Raw genomic sequence first — 20,470 nt, 5'->3', positions numbered from 1 at the left:
TCGCCGGGAGGTCTCCATTAATACTATATTAATGGAGACCTCATGCTGCAGAATAATGCCGTAAAATAGAACCTGCTGCGATTTCTTTCCTGTGGCATAAACCCGCGACAGAATTGCGCTTGTGGGCACTGAGCTATTCGGTTCAATAGAACCTAATAACAATGTTATTCCGCCGGGGATTTACGCCACGTGAACCGTGGCAGAAATCTGTCCGTGGGATTTAGCCCTTAGTGTATGAGGTTTATTCCCTTCTCCCCACTGAGTGATGATATACATGCGCCTGATTACCGCATGCTTGTATTGGAAGAGGTTAGCATTTAGTGTATGGCCAGCTTTATATAGCCACTGCGCTGGTATATCTGATCTGTGAATGGGCTGTTCAGCTCTGTGATGCTTGGCGATCGCCATGAGGTGGTGACACAATTAAGGATGGAGTCGCACTACTGTGCGCCAAGTTCTGTATGCAATCCTGTATGCAGATGTGCTGTAAACCTGCAGGATATCTTCCAAAAGAACTGACGTAGTTTTATATACCGGTTCCTATACCGCTTCGGACATACCGTAAGTACTATTTCAGAAAAAGTCACCTTCAAGGTCTAAGGGTTAGAGGCACAGCAGACCCATGTCCCCTGCTTGGCACTGTAGCTATGTATTAGTATGCATATTATCTAGTTAAGGCCGTCTGCACACGGACGGATTTGCATTGTAGAATCCGGAGAGGGCGTCCGCCTCCGGGTTGCGCAGCAAATACCGCCCATAGCGTGTTAGTGATTCTAACTGCACTCGAGCGGAAACTGATTGTGGTTTCCTCTCATGTAGGAAAAATCGCGGCATTGAAGTCAAGGGAAGCCGTCCAATCTGCGGCCCTTCCACAAGTGACGTTGCGGAAAGGTCGCAGATTCTGCGTCATCGCCCAGCAATGAAAAGCAGGAGTTTAAAAAAAATTAAAAATCTGTACTGCACATGTCCGACAGCGAGCCGTGTGGTCCATCCGCACTACAGAAAAGCAAAGAAACTGCAGGTACGCCCGGACGCTGCTGCTGCCAGGGCCGCATTCCGCTGTGGGATCCAACCCGCCCGTGTGCAGACGGCTTAAGTCAACCATAGTAGGATGACACAATATGGCGGTGATATTTGATCACTACGTGGTGGTAATTTTGAGTCCTGGTATTTGTAGCTAGAAATGAATATATATATAATTTTTTTTTTTTTTTTTTACCCCCTTAAGGACCAAGCTGTTTTGTACCTTAAAGGGGTTGTCTCGAGGAAGCAGTGAATTTTTTTTTTTTGCCCAGTCCCCCTTATTAAGCATACATTACTAAGCCCCCCTGTAAATGACTTTTCTAGCTGGTTTGTACTTACAGTTCCAGCGTTTCAGCAACTTATAAAAATTTTCCCAAGATGGCCGCCGGCTTTTTTCCCGTCGCTTGCTGTAGCCCGACGTGCGCGCTCCCGAGACGCTACCAGCTGTGTCTCCCTGACAACCAGACGCCCCGCAGCCGCCGACCGGACCCCTGGATTGAACGCGGCCGACCACGGCACACAGTCACCCACCGCCAGGCAGCAGGTAACCGGCGCTAGACCCCTGACAACAGACCCCCCGGCCCAGCGGCAGCCTCCCCCCCCCCCCCCCCGGCCCAGCGGCAGCCCCCCCGGCCCATCACTTACCTGGGCGGCAGGACGGCGGGACAGCTGGGCGGCTTCTCGGGACAGCTGGGCGGCTTCTCGGGACAGCTGGGCGGCTTCTCGGGACAGCTGGGTGGCTTCTCGGGACAGCTGGGCGGCTCAAGTTTCTGCACCTTCCTCTAAGAAAGGATGGTACAGAATGGCCGCTCCAGCGCGCTCCCGAGAAGTGACAGCTCGTCTGTGCATGCGCAGAAGAGCTGTAGCGGCTAGCAGGTTGAAGCGGCTCGTGCTCAGAGCAGAAGACCGGACTGCGCAAGCGCGTCTAAAAAAGCAAGCTGCCAGCGAATTTAGATGGAACCATGGAGACAAGGACGCTAGCAACGGAGCAGGTAAGTGAATAACTTCTGTATGGCTCATATTTAATGCACGATGTATATTACACAGTGCATTAATATGGCCATACAGAAGTGTATAACCCCACTTGCTGCCGCAAGACAACCCTTTTAAGGACCAGACACTTTTTAAGGATTTTACCCATGTGGCGGTCTTACTGCCCTATTTTGTTTCTTTTAGCTACCAAAATTATTTTTACAGCGTTTTTTTTCTGTGACCTATAGGACGATTTTATTTTATTTATTTTTTTTAAATATATCTTTTTCACTGACCTTTTTTTTCCGTTTTTTTTTAGTTTTATTAGGGGTAAAATGCTAAAATGATTTTTTTTTAACATAATAGCTATTTTTTTAAATTTAGTGTATTTATGCTAAAATAAAGCACGGGAATGGGTTCCTTATTTTGTTTCGGACGTTTTGATATATAATATGTACGGTTTTGGTTTACAGAGTGCATACGACGCCGGTTTTGGTTGGCGTCAGCTTTGTGTTATTTTCTTTCTTTATGTATATATTGCTGTTTTATTCTGTAATATCGTTCTACTTATTTATGTAATCATGTATTTTACTATCTATGTCCCCCATGACGTCATATAAGACCTCTGGGGGACATTCATATTTTTTTTATCATCCATAGGAGCCCCATTTACAGGGGAAAGCAACCGCTGTAGTGACATTAGTCACTGGCAGAGCTGGCCAGGGTCTAGTATGACCCTCCAGCTCTGCTGTAGCAGGGAACACCGGTGGTCACATGACCCCCCCCCCCCCCATCCCCTTCCTCACCTCACCCCACCCGGCTCCTGTAGTGAAAGTTACATTGTACTTTCACTTTCAGTACAAAGTGCTTATTGAGCGCTGTGTACTTTGGAAAGCAGAAGGCAGGAAGGGTTAAAAGCCTCTTCTGCCTTTTCGGTTATCAGCTGTCCGTAACAGCTGATAACCGGTTCCTGCCTCTGATTGATTGCAGAGTTAGGAGACTTAAAGCGCTGCCTATCGGTGGTGCTTTAAGCTTAGGACCAGGTGCTGTAAATTTACTGTGCCTGGTCCTTAATGGGTTAAAGCCTTAACACCCCTGGAAGAAGCAGCACTCTGCACGCTGCCTCCTAAATATCTTGAATGTGACTGTGATGTTAATGCTGTAGTTCCGCATTTGGGGCCCTATTTCTAATCTTAACCCCTGGGGACACACTTTCTCTAAAACCGGCCAGAGGGATTCCCGATATGACTGCCCCATGTGCCCATCCCAATCGGGCTTCTCTGTAAATACCTGTTGTAAATGATTAATTTTATCTACGATTTACAGAACGCCAGGGGGTATTCTTTTTAGGAAGTCAATTTATTCTTTTTACTTTTTTGGTTTGTACTTCCCACATAGGGAGGAATTCCTTCGAAGTAGTAGGCTGCTTTTTTTCTCAGATGGTGAAATAAACTTCACTCCTTTTTTCAATATATTTTTTGGACAATTTGAGGAATTGAACTCTCACAAGCTATTCCTCTGATCTTTGAAGTGACCCTTCGGTTCCAGGGCAGAATTCTAGCCCAGGTCCGGAGGGGGAGGACAGTGTATTACCTGCAGTTGTTCTTTGCTGCCCCTCCAATCTCCTGGTTTTGGGCCATCCAAAATGGCTGCAGAAATTACCTAATGCACACTGTGTAGTTCTCTCTGATTGGCCAGCATTGACCACATGAGCAGTTCTTGCTAACCGGAGAGCCTTTATGGTGCATTCGTAGTCTAAGGGTGCATTCCCACGAAGTATATCGGCTCAGTTTTCACGCCGAGCCAATATACGTTATCCTTGTGTGCAGGGGGGGAGGATGGAAGAGCCCAGGAGCAGGAACTGAGCTCCCGCTCCCCTCTCTGCCTCCTCTCCGCCCCTCTGCACTATTTGCAATGGGGAAAGGCAGGGCGGGGCTGATTCTCGGAACTTAGCCCCGCCCCCGGCCCGCCTCTCCCCATTGCAAATAGTACAGAGGGGCAGAGAGGGGGCAGGAGCTCAGTTCCTGCTCTTGGCTCTTCCATCCTCCCCTCCCCCCCTCCCTTCTGCACACGAGGACAACGTATATCGGCTCGGAGTGGAAACCGAGCCGATATACAATCGTCTGAATGCAGCCCCCGGCTGGGCTCACACGACCTTATGGGAATTACGCAGGCTCTGTAAGCCTGTGTGACACTCTGTAGCTCGCAAGCAATCAATTACATTGCCTTAGGCAGTTTCACTCACATTAGCGTGTTGGAATTGCGTAAAACGAGAGCGTAAAATAGAACGCAACATGTTCTATTTTGCTGCTTATGTATGCAAAATAATGCCCATTGCTCTCTATTGTCACGTATATACATGCAGCCTGTATGCAATTACATTGTGTATGGGCTGCGGGTATACGCATCATCGCTAAGCAATGGCGCGGGTGATATGTATTTTTTGTTAAAAATGGGCGTACTGTGCATTTTCTGTTGTCCAAAACGGCCAACTGCAGGTAATATAACTCTGGACCCTCTGGTCCCAAATCCTGTCTCAAAAACCGGAGGATCGCTTTAAGAGTGGGGGATTCCTAATTTTTTATTTCTGCACATTTTTATTAGTTTTCTCCTTAAGGCTTGCGGGACATAAATATATTCAGGGGTGTGTTTCCCATGACTCTGTTCTGCCACATATAGCTGTTATTTCCATTCCTATTACTACATGGTGATATCATCTTGAATTCGGAGAATCTCTACATATCAAGCAGTTCCTTCTCAGTACATCATAGACCTTATACAGTGTTTACTTCATTTCTTACTTGTAGAAGTACTGACGTTACTTTTGGGGACTAGTGATCCCTTCCTGTTTCTATACATTCTGCAGGGGATTAGTAGCTTTATGCACATAGCAGCTTCTACCTTGGTGGCCTGTTCTGGTGTACTGCGGCACGTGGCACTTTCTTCCTCTCACATAGGGATTGATGGAGGTAAGGAGACGTACAACCAGTCACTATGAAGAATAAACTTGTCATTCTAGCCCTGTAGGTGTTTCATCTTGTGAACAAACTCTAGTTTGCCAAACGCTTAGCTACATTTTCCTCCATCTTTTGGACATATCGCCCTTCACTCAGTGCAGTTTATTTTTCTCGCTATAACGGATATAAATTGGACCAGAGTACTGTTCACAACAACATGAGAACAACACCAATGTGGGACAACGGGTTTATTAGCAGGACACGGTCACCAGTACAGGCGGATGTGCTTTAACCCCTTAAGGTCCAAGCACCGTAAATTTACAGCGCTTGGTCCTGGGCTTTAATCCTGCCCCATTGCAGAAATACGGTGTGGGATTAAAGCCTCTGCAATCAAGCAGGTCGGGTCCTCTGCTGTTAGTTACAGCGGAGAACCCAAAGGAGAAGCAGTTCTTAACTATTTCTAGCTTCTTTCTGGGGTACATAGTGCTCAATGAGCGCCATGTACTAAAAAATGAAAGTGGAAGTGCTTCTTCCACTACGTGAGCTGGCAGTCACGAGACCGCTGGGCCCCACTTATTACAGCAGAGCAGCAGGGTCCTAGCAGACCCTGATCAGCTCTGCCAGTTACTATTGTCACTACAGGGGATGTTTTCCCTGTAACTGGCACCCCTATGGACGCCCCAGCTACAGTGGAAAAGTGTGTAATAAAATCAAAAACATGTGAATGACCCCCAGAGGCCTTATATAACGCCATGGGGACATAGATGGTAAAATAAATAGTTTCAGAAGTAAAAAAAAAAAATGAAATAAAAAAAATATATGCAAAAAAGAAAATGACCCAAAACCGTCGCCATACGCGCGCTGTAATCCAAAACCACACATATTATATATCAAAACGTCCAAAACAAAATGAGGAACCCATTCCCATACTTACCCATACATATTTTAGCGTAAATGTACTAATAAAAAAACAACAACTATAAATGTTAAAAAAATAATTTTTTTAGCTTTTCTTTCCCCCAATAAAACTAAAAAATTGAAAAATGTCACTGAGAAAGATATATAAAAAAATATAGCCATATATGTCACGGGGGGAAAACGCAGCAAAAATAATTTTGGCAGCTGAAGGAAAAAAATAGGCCTGTAAAACCACCACAAGGTTAAAATCCCTAAAAAGTATCTGGTCCTTAAGGGGTTAAGGACATGCCTCTCTTATGAGTGCAAGCTTCTCTTCTAAGGCTTCACGGAGGCTGAGAAACCTGGCCGGATATCGCGCTTGTCAATGTGCGTTTTACCCACGAATGGGAGGCGTTTTTCACTCTGAAATTCCAATCCTCCGGCGCTTGTTTCACGCTCGTCGGAGGATCGGCCGCGTTCACATTCTGTTGTGTTTTGAAGCGTTTGTGAACTGCATCCAAAAAACATCCTTTATTTCGTAACGCGCCTGCCTTTTTAAAAAAACGCATTTGGATTTTAAAAGCTGCATACGTTTTTTTTGGATGCCACAAAACTGCCATGTGTGAACATAGCTTTAAGCCTCCTATGAATATATTTCTACCTGTGATTGGATTAGTGGTGCTTAATTGTACTGCCGGACCCCCGTAAGACCTGTGCTATCCTGGTGGCCGGAGGGCCGCACTTCTCTTCACCCCCTCAGCAAGGATTTAGCCTCTCTACTCATTTACAGCCAGAGCCTCAAAATGGGCAGGAAGGCTTTTGGAAGTCCGCAGGCCTATCACTTCCCTGAAGAAGTTGGAGCAATATAAAATATATAGAATTTGAAAACTCCTATAAAACAATATTGAACAGGATTTCCAATTTTTTATTTTTTTGCTTTTTAGTCCCCCAAACTATAAATTAGCTGCATAATTCCCGTGGCGCCGCTGCATACAGCCTGTGGGCCTCCTGACCTGGTAGCATCCAGTAAACCGGTCCTATGGGCTTCTAATGCAGTAGCCCCGGCCTATATACAGGACATCATTGACACCCATGTCAGGTTCTCCTATTGGCTGCAGCGGCTAGTGGGTAAACCAACATATAACCGAAGTCAGCAGACCGCGGAGGAGCAGCGTGTCAGCAGCGAGGACAATATTAATTTATATATATAAAATTATCCCATTTCCCCACTGCCAGCTATGTAATAATCTATTGTCTACTGGTAAATAAAATGGCAAGTATTATACAACGTATTTATATAGCAACTGTTTAATGCAGAAACTGCACTCGAATCCAGTGTCTCACGCAGAACAGGTTAGGGCAGGCCGGGGAGAGGTCTGTGAACCGTTCCCATAAACACAGGGAAAGGAGGGTCATACTTTGGCGCAGATATTGAGCGATAGCCTGTCAAACGTGTCGAGCAGGAGCTCACATGGCATCACATGTAGCACCTAGAATGTCAAGTAGTTTGTGAGTGATACGGCTATGAAGTGCGGCTAGCAGTTTAGGAGCTCCCTCTGTGGCTTGTTGGTTTGCCCTTAGGGTGCGGCCACACAGGGCAGCAATTCGTGCAGATTTTCCGCTATTCGTGCAGATTTCACCCCCTGATTTCATTCGCACTGTAAATGCGCCACATACATTGAACATCGCACCGCAATCCGTTCTGCTGCGGACTTTGTGCGTTTTTTGTTCGGCACCATATAAACAAGATTTCCAAACTCCTCTGGATTGTACGGCACATGCTGTGACCATCACCTGTTGTGAATGGTGGATCCTGCGTTCTGCGTCTAGGTGTCACCTTTCATTGTAATCCTGCTTGTGATGATAATGAGATGATCTGGAGAGAAAACTTTCCAGCAGTCATGTCGGCCTATTATTAGTTTGAAGAGGGACGAGCCTGCGGTGCGCAGAATGGCTGCTATAGGAATACCATGATCTGCGTACTCACAGGCTCGTTGTACTTGGATGTAATAAACACTGAAGAGGCTGCAGCACAAATGTCCTGGTCCCTTCAATCAGCTGGTTGGCAGACCCCCACCAATCAGGTATTGATAGCCTGTCCTGAGGACAGGTCATCGGTTTTTAAAGCCTGGATCACCCCTTTAAACTTTTAATGTTCACCACAATGATGATAATTTTGTAAAGTTATGGCAAAGTTTATTTAAAGTTGTGTTTGGTACTGTCACTTTTAATACCGTAACCATGTTTTTGCGCCAGTACATTCTGTCAAGTCAGAGTATGGCAGGGCGGCTGTGTATGCTGGGGGCATTTCTGTGTATGCAAATGGGGCTTTAAAAGGAACCTGTCATGTCCTCACCGCAACATAAACTAACTTATAATGCTGTTAGGGATGTGACAGAGCGCTGGGGGATGGATTTATTTATTTTTTTAATTCACTTGCTCACTGGATCCACCGAAATCCCGATGGCAAACACAAATTTGTATCTTCAGGGTTCCATGCATGCGCTCTCCTATACAAGTCTATGCAAGAGCGCGCACACGGGTGTCTGAAAAGAGTCAGATCTTCATGCACCGCCTGGACTTCGGAGGAGGACACTACTGGATCAAGGGAGCGGTTGAGTATAAAAAATACATCCTCAGCTCCCTGTCACCTCCCCTAACAGCACCATAACTTAGTTTATAGTGCTGTTGGGGACATGACAGGGTCCTTTTTTAAATAGTAGGTTCCTGTGCTGAGCATGGCTGTGGTGGTGATTACGATTATAAAGCATTGACACACAGTATGTGGCGCAAGGCGCAAAGGAGCGGAGTGCTCCCACGAAAGTTGTGCTGAGCAGAACGTTGCTGAGCACACCTAGCTAGCATGGTGGAAATAGCCCTGTCTAGTGCTGACCCTTTGCTTGAATGAGCCCGACTTCCTTCACATGAGGAGTAATGCCTCGGGAGCAAAATAACTTCAGACTAGCCAATCCAGTATCAAGTGCCATTGCCATATGCGGTCTCCTGCAGAGACACAACATACAACTTCATGACGCTTGAGTTGTCTACAGCTGAGTCATCCAGGCATGACAGCAGCAGCGGATAGCGCTCTCCTGGCTCCAGGTGGGGAGCCTGAGGCCGGCTTACACCTCTATGAATATTCGATACCCAGAGTGCAGCACAAAATCAGGTGAACAGGGTTTCCAAGTAGCAGTCTTGGTGTGCGTCTGTATTAGAATGGGAAAATAGTGCGTTCTGAACAAGGTTTGGTCGTCGATACTAGACTAGCCGGGACCAGTGTTTCAAAATCTTCTAAACCTTGTGGGCTTCCTCATGTAGTGATGTCAAGAGTCTACAGAGAAGGGTGTAACCAAGTGAAAACATCCAGTGAAAGGGGATCCTCTGGATATTAACAACTCATCAACAAAAGGGGTCGGAGAGGCCAAGAACTGTTCTGACAAAGGTGGTGCAGTCAAGCCAATTGCAGGCGCATACAATGCCAGCTCTCCAACTAATGTCTGAACTCACAACTGGAGACGGCCAATTCCAAGGTCATTGCTGTCTAAGAGAATGAGGAAGGCAAAGAGCACAAATATTGGATCACTGAGCAGTGAAAAAGCATCGCCTGGTCAGATCAATCCAGATTTCTGTTGCAGCAAGCTGACAGGAGGGCAGAATTTGATGCAAGCAGCATAAATTGATGGACCCTTTCTGGCAGCTGATAGTGACTCCATCTAATTAGCGGCAGCTGCAAGAAGCTTCCTGTCCACATGGGCCAATGTTCCTGCAGAACAATTTCAATGCCTAGCAGGATCTGTGCCACAACAAAGGCCAAATGAGGTAGAATGTGCTACTAGGTGGGTATTTCTGAAAAAAGTGGCCACAGTGTGTACAGTAAAGAGAGAAATATATGTACATAGTATGAAAAACAGAAGCATGACGAGCTTGGAGAGTAAATCCTTAATTAGTTCACAGATAAGCAGTGTAAACCTTTTTGCTCTCCAAGCGTTATCATTCTATTTTCTCTCTCTAAAATGCCCATTTATTAACAGTTCTACTATGAGAGATCACTGAAAAATATTATATAGGGGAGGTAGCACAGGTGCAAGACCCCAATGAGCAACCACTCATATGCCTACCATATATTAGGTAGTATACTTGCACATAGAAACACACACACAATTAATCTTTGCATCAGGAAGAATGGCCTTTTCCAGTGATTTGTCAATGGATTTGATCCTTTTTGACTAGTGTAATGTGCCTGAAGATAAGACCTAAGGCCGAATGCCCACAGATGGATTATCGCTACGGAATTCGCGGTCAGACACCCGACGCAAATTACACAGCAGTGTCCGTCCATGGACATGCTGTGTTGAATGATTCTCCCCTGCTCACGGGCAGAAATCAACTGCAATTTTCCGCTTGCAGGGGGAGAATCGCAGCATGTTCTATTCTGTGCGGAAAAATGCACGGACGGCTTCTATTGCAGTCAATGAAAGCCGTCCATCCTGCGATACTTCCGCAGTGCTCATACTGCGGAAGGATTTTGGGAATCTGCATCACAGCCCAGCACTGGTGCGTCATGTTGCGTCCTGGCTCGCCATACGAGACACGGCGGATCCGGAGAGGTGATTATAGGGTCTCTGGGGGGCGCTGGGTCTGATTCTGCTGCGATATTTCGCCGGCGGAATCCGACCCATGGATATTATTTTTTCTTTATGACTTTGGACTGAAAAAATGATGTGGAGTGCTTAATAAGGCCTTAGGCCCAATGTCCACGGGCGGATTTTAATGATAAAATCTGCGCAAGTCTCCTGCCTGGGAGATCCGCATCTGTAGCCGCCCATAGGGATGCATTAGCATCTATAAGACAATTAAAAGCATGCAGATTTTTTTTCCCAGTGTGCGCATCGCACGTGTGGGAAGAAATCGCAGCATGCTCCATTTTACTGCGGATCCTGCGGGACGGCTTCCATTGACTTTAATGGAAGCAGTCTGATCCACGGCACAGCCAAAGCTGTCATTGTGGACGTTCCGCGGATCCACAGGAAAGCAGGAGATTTAAGAAAAAAATTGCACCCAAAATGCGTCCGGCATGTCACCGGGGCGTCCGGACGCATCCACTGCACTGAAGAAAGAAGATCCGGCCGGTACGGAAGAAACCCGCGCTGGATCCTGGACAGGTGATAAAATGCATTTTCCTGTCCATGTCTGCGGGCACGGCTGGATTCAGCAGTGGAATCCGTGAGTGCAAGTGGACATGAGGCCTTGGTGTTCTTTAAAAGAGCACAGATAGACTCCAACTGAAGGTACAATGCAGCTGCAGCCTCCCCTTCCCCCAGATATGTTTCCGCTCACGTCCTGCTTTCCCTTGACATCAGGAAATAGCAGGACTGTTGGGACTGACCTCATCCCAGGCTTCCCTAGCACTGCCTGCTAATGGGTGACCGCCGTATGGTCAGAGACCTGTAGAGCCCACATTGCAGTTCATTCACATAAACCTACCAGCGTGTCAAAACCCGAAGCGTCTTACACGGAAAGGGGCTAAAATTTCTCAGCTGTGTTGCAAAAAAAGCAACTGATAAGACCAATTTTTTCTAAAATTTTAAGTAATGGCTACTAATGGTGGATTGGGAACCCCAAGTGGCCTCGTTGTAGGAGGGCCAAAACCGGTTGCAGTTGAGGTGAACACAAGTAGGCAGAGGTCGGCCAATTGCCACCCAGGAGGGGAGAAGTGTAGTTCACCTTAGTAAATGTTCTACAATTCACTAACACTGAGGCTGGGGATTGGCTGCAGTGATCATGTGCCAGGAGGTGAGTATATAAGTGTTTCAATTTTATTGAAGAGCCTACGTACAGGGCCACCATGATTTCTTCCTGCGGAGTCTATGGCCAGTCTGCCCCGATGGCTGCTAACTGTGACACAACCAGCCATGACCATGAAAGAGCTTTTCTGAGAGTGAAAAGGAATGCTTGACAGGGAAAGTACAGGAGCGCCCGTAGCAGAAGAAGCTGCCGAGGTCGCATGTTATTCATTGTGCACATGACCACATAGCCAATCACTGACTTCAGTGCTTACGTGTCTTTCAAGGCAGTGATTGGCTAAACGGTCACATGTACAATGAATAACATGTAACCACTGCAACTTCCGGGAGTGGTGGAGACCAGGCTGGGGTGTATGTGTTTTTTTGTTTTTTTTTCCTCTTTTTATTGCACTCCTAGCCTTCCAGATTTTTATTTCTTTATATTTTCAATCTCCGAAAACCCTTTTAGGCCCAATGTTGACAGACGGGTATGATTTGCGGAATCCGCATGGGTCACCTGCGTGGAAGAACTGTAATTCATAGTGTCCATAGGGAAGCATTGGCATCTGGAACTAAATTTAAGCATGTGAATTTGATTTGCAGACCGTTTGGCGCAGAAAACAAATCGCAGCACACTCCATTTCAATATGGATTCTGTGCGGACAGGCTCAACAGAAGTCAATGGGTGCGGACTAATCAAATTCCAAGTGCATCAGCAATTGTAAGGTTAAAATTAATTAGGGAAGTGGGGTTGCGGATGATCCGTAGTGCATCCATGCGGAAAGCCCATTACATCTGCAATCTCCCACAATTGGTGTCCGCAGTTCTGCAGAAATCCGTGTGTGGAATCTGATCCGCCCGTGGATGTGAGGCCATAAGGGGATTGTTAGTTTTCACATGGGTGCAGAATTAATCCATAATTTCTTTCTAATTAGATATTACCAGAATTGTCCCCTTAGGAACAGGACTGATTGTAGAATTAGGCCTCATGTCCACGGGGCAAATCAGGCCCGCTACGGATTGTTCTGGATTATGATTTCTCCAGCAGGCTTTGGGGTATTTTGTCGCTTCCGAATTATATCGTGTGCACACATCGTCGACCAGAATCCGACACAAATGCTGGTCTAAAACCGGGAGAGTCTCTACAATGTGTAGAGGCTCAAGCCTTTTATTATAACACATGACAACCGCCCTTCAATGGGCGTGCAACAGATTACATCAGTAACATATAAGATTCTCATTTGTCGGATCATATAGAATCCCCCACCTCTCTGCCCACCCCTTTCCAAGTGGTGAGGTAGTATGGACTTTTGTCCTAGCTGAAGTCAGCTCCGTGTAGTGATGAATCATTGTTTAACTAGCTTGTGTGAAGGGAGTGGAAGGGGGCTAGGTAAACACTCAGTGTTAAACACAGGATATACACGACACTATGGCCCTTTAACTCTTAGAGGCTGGTTGTGCAACTTGTGTAACTTCTATGTACTTAACTAACATTACATCAGACATCCATTGTCTAGCAAATACTATGATTAGATTGTGTGTGTGTCCTTTAAACTCCTGAGCTAAAAAGTCATTACAACAGCAAAATACATTTGGGTTATATTAATCGATAGACATTTTATACCAAAATAATCATCATGTCTATCACAGGATTCTCCATGGAGAATCCGCAGTGGGTCCCTCCTGCCCCGCGGACATGAGGGCTGAAAATAGAATAAACTTACCTGCTGCGGGCCGTGCGTGTCTTCCCTTCTTCGTGGCCGGATCTTCTTTCTCCGGCCCGGCGGATGTGCTCGGCATGCCGGCTGCGTGCTGCGCACATCCGCCGGACTGAAGCAAGAAGATCCGGCTGGGAAGAAGGGAAGACACGCACGGCCCGCAGCAGGTGAGTATATTCTGATTTTAGGTCTCCCGCGGATCCGGACGGCTTCCATAGGCTTCGATAGAAGCCTGAGAAAGCCGTCCGTGCGGGAGACCCGCACCAAATGGAGCATGGTCCGGATTTTTTCCTGCACGCGGTTCCGCGTCTGCAGGGAAAAATGACATCCGCAGGTATTTAACTACCTGCGGGTGTCTAATGCATCCCTATGGGGCGCGGATCCGCGTGCAGGAAAAACGCTGCTGATTTTAAATTAGAATTTGCAAGTTGACATAAGGCTTAAGTCCAGGAAGAGCAATGTCCTGAAGCTCCAGTTCTCCGCAGCAATGTCTTCAGAGTATACTGTGTGCTCACCGGACGGTTTACTGCGTGGACTCACGGACGGCAGGCGTCTGTATTCTGCTGGCTTCGCCCGTCTGCTCTGCACTATTACCTGGGGGCGCTGGGGAGAGGGGAATCGTTAGCACTTGGTAGATGTCCGCTAACTGCCTCTTAAGTCTAAGATGTTACTATCTGTACCTCAGATGTGTTCGGCTAGTAATAGCGAACAGACGACCTTCAGTCGTCGCCATTTATCTTGTGTTCCTTTTTCAGACTTGTTTTTATTTGAGGAACGTCCTTTGCCACCTTGTTCCACCGTTCACTCACTTTCATCCTGTTACTCACCATTGTCATGTTTCTTTTCCTGTGTGTCTCTGGAGTTCGGCCTCCCTTCCATCTAAATGTTATGTGATTTTTCTGTTTTGCAGGATCGCACCAGAACATTTGACATGCACTCACTGGAAAGCTCCCTGATCGACATAATGAGAGCAGAAAATGATTCACTGAAAGGTAAATATGCATTTCTGTCACCTCTTTCACGTGCCGTTCGCTTTTCAATTTGGATTAAGCGGTTTGTATGTGTGATACGGGCAGGCGGGGGATCTGAGAGGACAATGCTGATACAAGTTGCTCACATTTTCTGCTCTAGCTTCGCACACTCACATCCTCCTTAAAGTTTCTGAAACACCTGGGTGTGTCTTAGGTATTTTTTGGTATATAGAGGAGAATATATTCACTTTTCAGGCATTTAGCTGTGTCCTGATATACCACTTCTTGCGTTCTTCCAGTCCCTTCTCCCTGCCCCCCGTCTTGCTCTATGCACAACACCATTTGTTTTGCTATGTGCATTTTTGGAAGGCATGAATGTGAGGTGCAGCTAAAATATTCTCTCTGCTTCACATCGAAAGATGATGTGAATTTATGAGAACGTTCTTGTTGAGATGGCTACAATGTGGATCTTTAACCCCCCCCCCCGTGTGTAGCATGGCGCGAGCGCAGTTAACGTCTCACGAAAGACTTTGTAGCAGACAACCCCTATGAGAAATCTGCAATTTGCTAAAATATAGATGACATTCTAGGGGGTTTGGCTTGTGTGATGCAGGGGCTCGGTGTGGTTAGTTATCAGGGGTACCACCTGCCAAGTGCTCACGCTCCCTTACATGATATAATACCGGAAATCTTCCAGTGCGGGGTGCTGCTCTTTACTGAAGAAGTACATGGCTGTTTCTAGCTTCATACAACCTCTGAGCTGGAAGTCTACTGAACCCCTTATTAAGGCATGGATATTGTTTTTTATGTATGATTTTCGACTGAAAAAATGATGTAGTGTGCTTAATTAAACAGTATGTTGTGGAGGAATTTCTCCCCCAGAAGTGTTACTTTTAGGCCTCATGTCCACGGGGAAAATCAGGCCCGCCGCGGATTCTTCATGCAGAATCCCGCAGCGGGTCCCTCCTTTCCCAGAGTCATGAGGCCTGAAAATAAGAATTACTCACCTGTCCAGACGCTGCGGATCTGCCCTCCGTTGCAGCCGGATCTTTTTTTCTTCGTCCTGGCGGATATGCTCGGCACGCCGGCGCTCTTTTTTTTTTATACAGTATTTATTTATTTTTTTTAAACTCCTGCTCTCCCGCGCCGGAGAGCAGGAATTCAGCTGCGGGTGTGCCGCGGATCCGGATTGCCTCCATAGGCTTTAATAGAAGCCTGCGGGGGCCGTCCCCGCGGGAGACTCGCACTAAAATGGAGCATGCTGCCGGTGTTTTCCCGCACATGCAATCCGCGCCTCAAGGGTAAATGACATCCGCAAGTATTTAACTACCTGCGGGTGTCCAATGCATCCCTACGGGGCGCGGATCACGTGTGCGGGTGATCTGCTGCAGATCTGTACCCGTGGACATGAGGCTTTAGGGCAGATTATCTCAGCAACATGGTGTTTTTAGGGCTAATAGAGCAAATCTAATCAGAATCCACTCTCTTAGTCTATACTGGGCATCCCCTTTAATCCACGCATGTCTTAATAAATAATATCAAAATAAGGCTCTGAAGTAGAGCGACTTTAATAAATGCTTTTGAGAATGGCTTACCTAGTAAGTCTTGTGCTACGTTCACATCTGCGTGGGAGGCTCAATTTTGAGCCTGAGGCACAGCCCTGGCATAAAACAAGATAGCGCAGCTACAAAGCGCTGGAGGGCAGGAGAAAAACTTGACTGACCTCCCTATAGTTATATGGGTTTTTCCGGCCAAAAACTATCATCAATAGTTAATCGCCAGGGACCCACTGCTCTGGATCCTCGACGATCAACTAATCGCTAGCCTGTTATCAGTGCAGTGTGGCAGAGATGGGAGTGGAAGTGTCAAAGCAGGCTTCACTCCTGTTGAGATCAATGGTAGCTGAAGCAACTTGCTTCACTTCGGCAGGGGTCGGACGTGGAAGAATAATGGTCACTTCAGTTCCCATTGATTTCATTCTTTTCCCCAATGACCATGTCCGGCCCACCGCACTGACAGCGGGCCGGATGATCAGCTGATTGCCAAGGATCTTGAGCAGCGGCAGGTCCCTGGCTATTAACTATTGATGATCTATACTGAGGATAGGTTATTAATCACTTTTGCCCTGAAAGCTCCTTTAATGATGTCCTAGAGGAACGTTGCACGCTCGTCATGTGCCAGACCCAGCACTTCAGTTATTTGTCCTTGTTCGGCTCTTATGATGGAGCTAACCAGAAACAAAGGCATTGGTGTGACCGCGCTGCAGCTGTTACGTGGGGCTCTACCCTTAGGGAACTTTGCCTTTCAGAATTAATATTGCCTTAACACAAATTACTAACTTCAGCTTCATTATAGAAAGTCCATAATTAACCTCCAGGACCAATGGGGCTCCAGATAATCAAATGTAACAAGTTATCAGATGGCCATGGAGAAGTAAATCAAGATAAATAGAAGGTGTGCATTTATAGATAAAATGGAACCAGATGTAGCATAGGAACTGCCGTCATGCATTCATGTTGGGCTAGGGTTTTCATGTATCAGTTGTGTCCGGCCATTGGTTTTATGCCAACGGATGTCACTTTGTGCATCAGTCCGGCGTCTGTAGCTGGAAGCAGCGCTGCATGCAACGTCCTCCTGTCGGGCGCAGGGAGGCATCTGGTATCAAAAAAATGTTGTGCTGGATTCCATGAATGATCCCATAGAAAACTATGGGATCAGTTGTGGTATCAGCTTCCCTTCAGGCTTTTACTACAGTGCTGGAAGGATACAAAGCGCCAGATATATGGGGACTCACCTTATTGAGCATTTCTATGGAATAATGTAGTAATTTTGTGCAAGCGTTTAAATGTACAACGGAGGCGATGTGTAGTTGGCAGACCTGAATTGGCATACTTCTACATGGCAGAGTGTAGTCGTGCCAGTTCACTGAAGTTATTTGTTTGTCACTGATCTTCGTTATAGTCTCAGTAGATATAATTATATTGTTCTTTCTAGTAAATTGATGTCTTCCCACATAATTCCTTACGGTTTGCAGCTTGAAAGTTAAACCAAGATGGCAGGAGGTGGTTTATGCTGCCATGTGTGATGGTATATGATCTATGCCTTCTCTTAGATTAGATTTGGGATTCTCTGGTAGACCAGCTATATAAAGTTAGGCTGTATCCACATGTTTCGTGCGTGGGTTCCGTCGGATAGAGATATGGATGGAACTCGCACTTGGACACATTCATTTCAATCTGTTTTACATGAGTGATTTTACTCAGCATGTCCTAATTTTGGATGATTCTTGTTCAATAATTGCCAGTTTATTTCCTATGGGAGCGTGAAAAAAAACTCCTCGCACTTGAGTGCCATGTGCATTCGAGTGCCATTCGTTTTTTTTTTTACATTTTATCTACTACAAGGTGAAAACTGCTAAAACATACACATAATATTCATAGTGGCAGCAGAACTACATTTCTCAGCTGCCCTTTATGTGTGAGGTCCAGTACACCAGGCCATGCCAGGCCTGGGCTGCAGATAGACCAAGCATCATGGAAAGAGAAGGAAACAGATTAGTGATGTGACGACATTCTGTTGGCTTGGGGAAGGGGATGCCGCGGCCATTGAGGAGTTCCATACTGTATAATTAGCGCATTAAAAGGATATGATCACACATAGTAGTAGATTTTTTCCCTGTAGATGTTTATGCGGATCCACATGTGTTACATATGGATTTTGCCCTCTCATTTGAAGAAGTGAATTCTATGTAGAAATTCCATAGCATAAGATAAGTTAAAAAGGTGCTGTAAAATCAGTAACGGCCATAGGGGGCAGGTTGGCACATCACAGATAATTCTAGAGCTGTTCTCTGTGGGCTGTCGTAGAGTCATGAGGTCCCGTCCGTATAGGATGGTTACAAACTGAGTACTGACCTACTACGTCCCAGAAGGAAATACATTCCTAATGGTTAGAAACCAGTAACCTCCTACATTGTGTTTTTGGGTCTGGGGAATGGTAAAATGCATCTTACTACTTCTAAATAGTAAGTGGCCTAACTGTTAATCTATAGCCCAGACCCCTCTCTTTGTTAACTTGATGACTGATGTTTAAAGGGTCACTCTGGTGATTTTTGTTTTTGTAATTCACTCGTTATGTAGTTCTCCATCAGTATATAAGTGAACTAGTGTTATCTTGGTTGATTAGTTATTTCTGTCTGAATCTGCTGGCCTATTTTTCCTCAGATGATCATGTGATCTCAGATCTGCTTGGGGGTTAAGTATTCATTTTCTAGTCAGATTCTCAGTTTGTGTGATGCTGTTACGTGGAACTGCCACTAAAACTGCCTGCAGGGGGACACAGACTCTCCTATCACAGTTACTGATCACACAGCTTCTGTCATGCAGTTATAATAGAGGAGATCACAGCTCATCCTCCCGACTGTGTACCTCTGATCTGTAGCTTATATAGGTGAATATAAAAGGTAATCATAATGAAACTGCAGGCAGAATTAGTATTAACTAATGCTGTGCTAATACATCATGAGATAGATGGGAAGCAGAAAGGGAAAAATATTGGACTCAAAATGGTGCCTGATAGGTATCAGACAGAGGACTGTGTTGCATGAAAGTTGCTGGAATACACAGGGGGGACCTCCATAATGTGACAGGCAATCAGGAGAGAGGGCCGGGGATGGAAAAATATGTTTTTGCCAGAGTAGCCCTTTAACAGTGGTTGAAAAAAATGTCTCCGAGTACGATCACCTGTAGGATATTTTGGTTTGGTGCAGATTTTGATAGGGATCCGCAGCAGACTTAACCCCTTCCATATCGAAATCCACACTAGTGGTGCGGCTTTCAATGCGGGTTTTTGGTGTGGAAAATCTGTTCCAGTTCCACAACCTGTGAGCGTCCCCCGGAGGACCCTTAATTATAAAGCAGAGATATATTTTCTTTCTCGTATCTTGTGCGCTGTGATATGTTTGCTTGAAGTTCCACGCACGAGGCTGCACTACCGAGACGTTCCTTGTTGCCATGGGAACTGTGAATGTATTCAGATTACCAAATACAGCAATATCTACTTCTTACCTGGCTTTCTGATAGTAGTATACATGTGTGCTAGAGCTTAAATGTCGCTCCCCTGCAACTAGGAGAATAAAGCTGATTTTCTTGTTCCAGTTGGGGGGACTTGGACGGTAGCTCAGGGCTCTTAAGGCCGCTTCTCTCAATCCCATAGATATTGAATTGTGCAGCAGGATACCTATAGGATTACTCGCCGTGGTCGTGTAATGTGGAAAACCGGATCTCCAGGAACCCAGGGGTGCCAGCATTAGGGGCCCCCTGTGATCAGAGAAGGGGTCTCTTCCAATGGCAGTATTGCGGATTGCTTCTTAATGCTGGAATGCTTTTACATGCATTTCCATAACTGACTTAAGGGGGTTGTGCAAGATATAAAACTATACACAGGATAGTGGATAAATGTATGCTGGGTGGGGGTTTGACTGCTGGAACCTCCCCAGGATTCCTACACGAATGGAGCAGCGGTATATGCATGCCGCTGCTCAGTTTATTTCAATGGGAGCGCTGGAGATTGCCGAGCACTTGTATTCTGCAATATCCAATGCTGACATCACACAACCCCTTTAAGGGAGACTTTTTTTTATAATAAAAGATTATAAGCTGCATATAGTAGTAATTTAACTTCTCTTCCACCTCCTCTAAACCCAAGTATCTCATGGTCATCTTATATATAGACGCAGCTATAGGCTCCATTATAAAACAATAAAGTGGACTAGGGGCGGCCTTGCCTTGTCCCCCTTGTTAACCCTTTCCAATCCACTGTCTGACGTCTTCCTACATTCTGATTGAAGCTTGTACAGCTCCAATGTGAGAAGACGCATGACAGGGTATTCTTACCATCTATTGCCAGCCACTCTGCTGTCGGAGCCTCTCTGGCGCGCACACACTGGCTTTAGCCAGCAGATGGCGCTTTTGTATAACAGCAAAAAGAGAAAGCCTTTTAGGAACCCCTGAATCCAAAATTGGATTGGAAAGGGTTAAAGTACGTTGAAGCAAATCTATTCAGATTCAAGGTGACTAAAGATAAAACATCAACCGAACTCCTCAAACCTGAGCCAAAACCAAATCTGGAGAGTGCAGCTGAAATCTAGG

At 46.0% G+C, this 20,470-nt stretch overlaps 1 protein-coding gene across 2 annotated transcripts in view; it reads left to right on the top strand.

Moving 5' to 3' along the window:
• CPEB4 (cytoplasmic polyadenylation element binding protein 4) overlaps nt 1-20,470 on the top strand; it is a 76,448-nt gene that overhangs the window by 22,417 nt on the left and 33,561 nt on the right. For both annotated transcript variants that reach the window (XM_066591274.1, XM_066591273.1), the window contains exon 3: nt 14,261-14,342. In XM_066591274.1, the coding sequence (XP_066447371.1) occupies nt 14,261-14,342 (82 nt within the window). The remainder of the gene's footprint in view (nt 1-14,260; nt 14,343-20,470) is intronic.

Source organism: Eleutherodactylus coqui, chromosome 2 (assembly GCF_035609145.1).
Source record: "Eleutherodactylus coqui strain aEleCoq1 chromosome 2, aEleCoq1.hap1, whole genome shotgun sequence".
NCBI classification, from domain to species: domain Eukaryota; kingdom Metazoa; phylum Chordata; class Amphibia; order Anura; family Eleutherodactylidae; genus Eleutherodactylus; species Eleutherodactylus coqui.
This window is presented reverse-complemented; position numbering and strand designations above follow the sequence as displayed.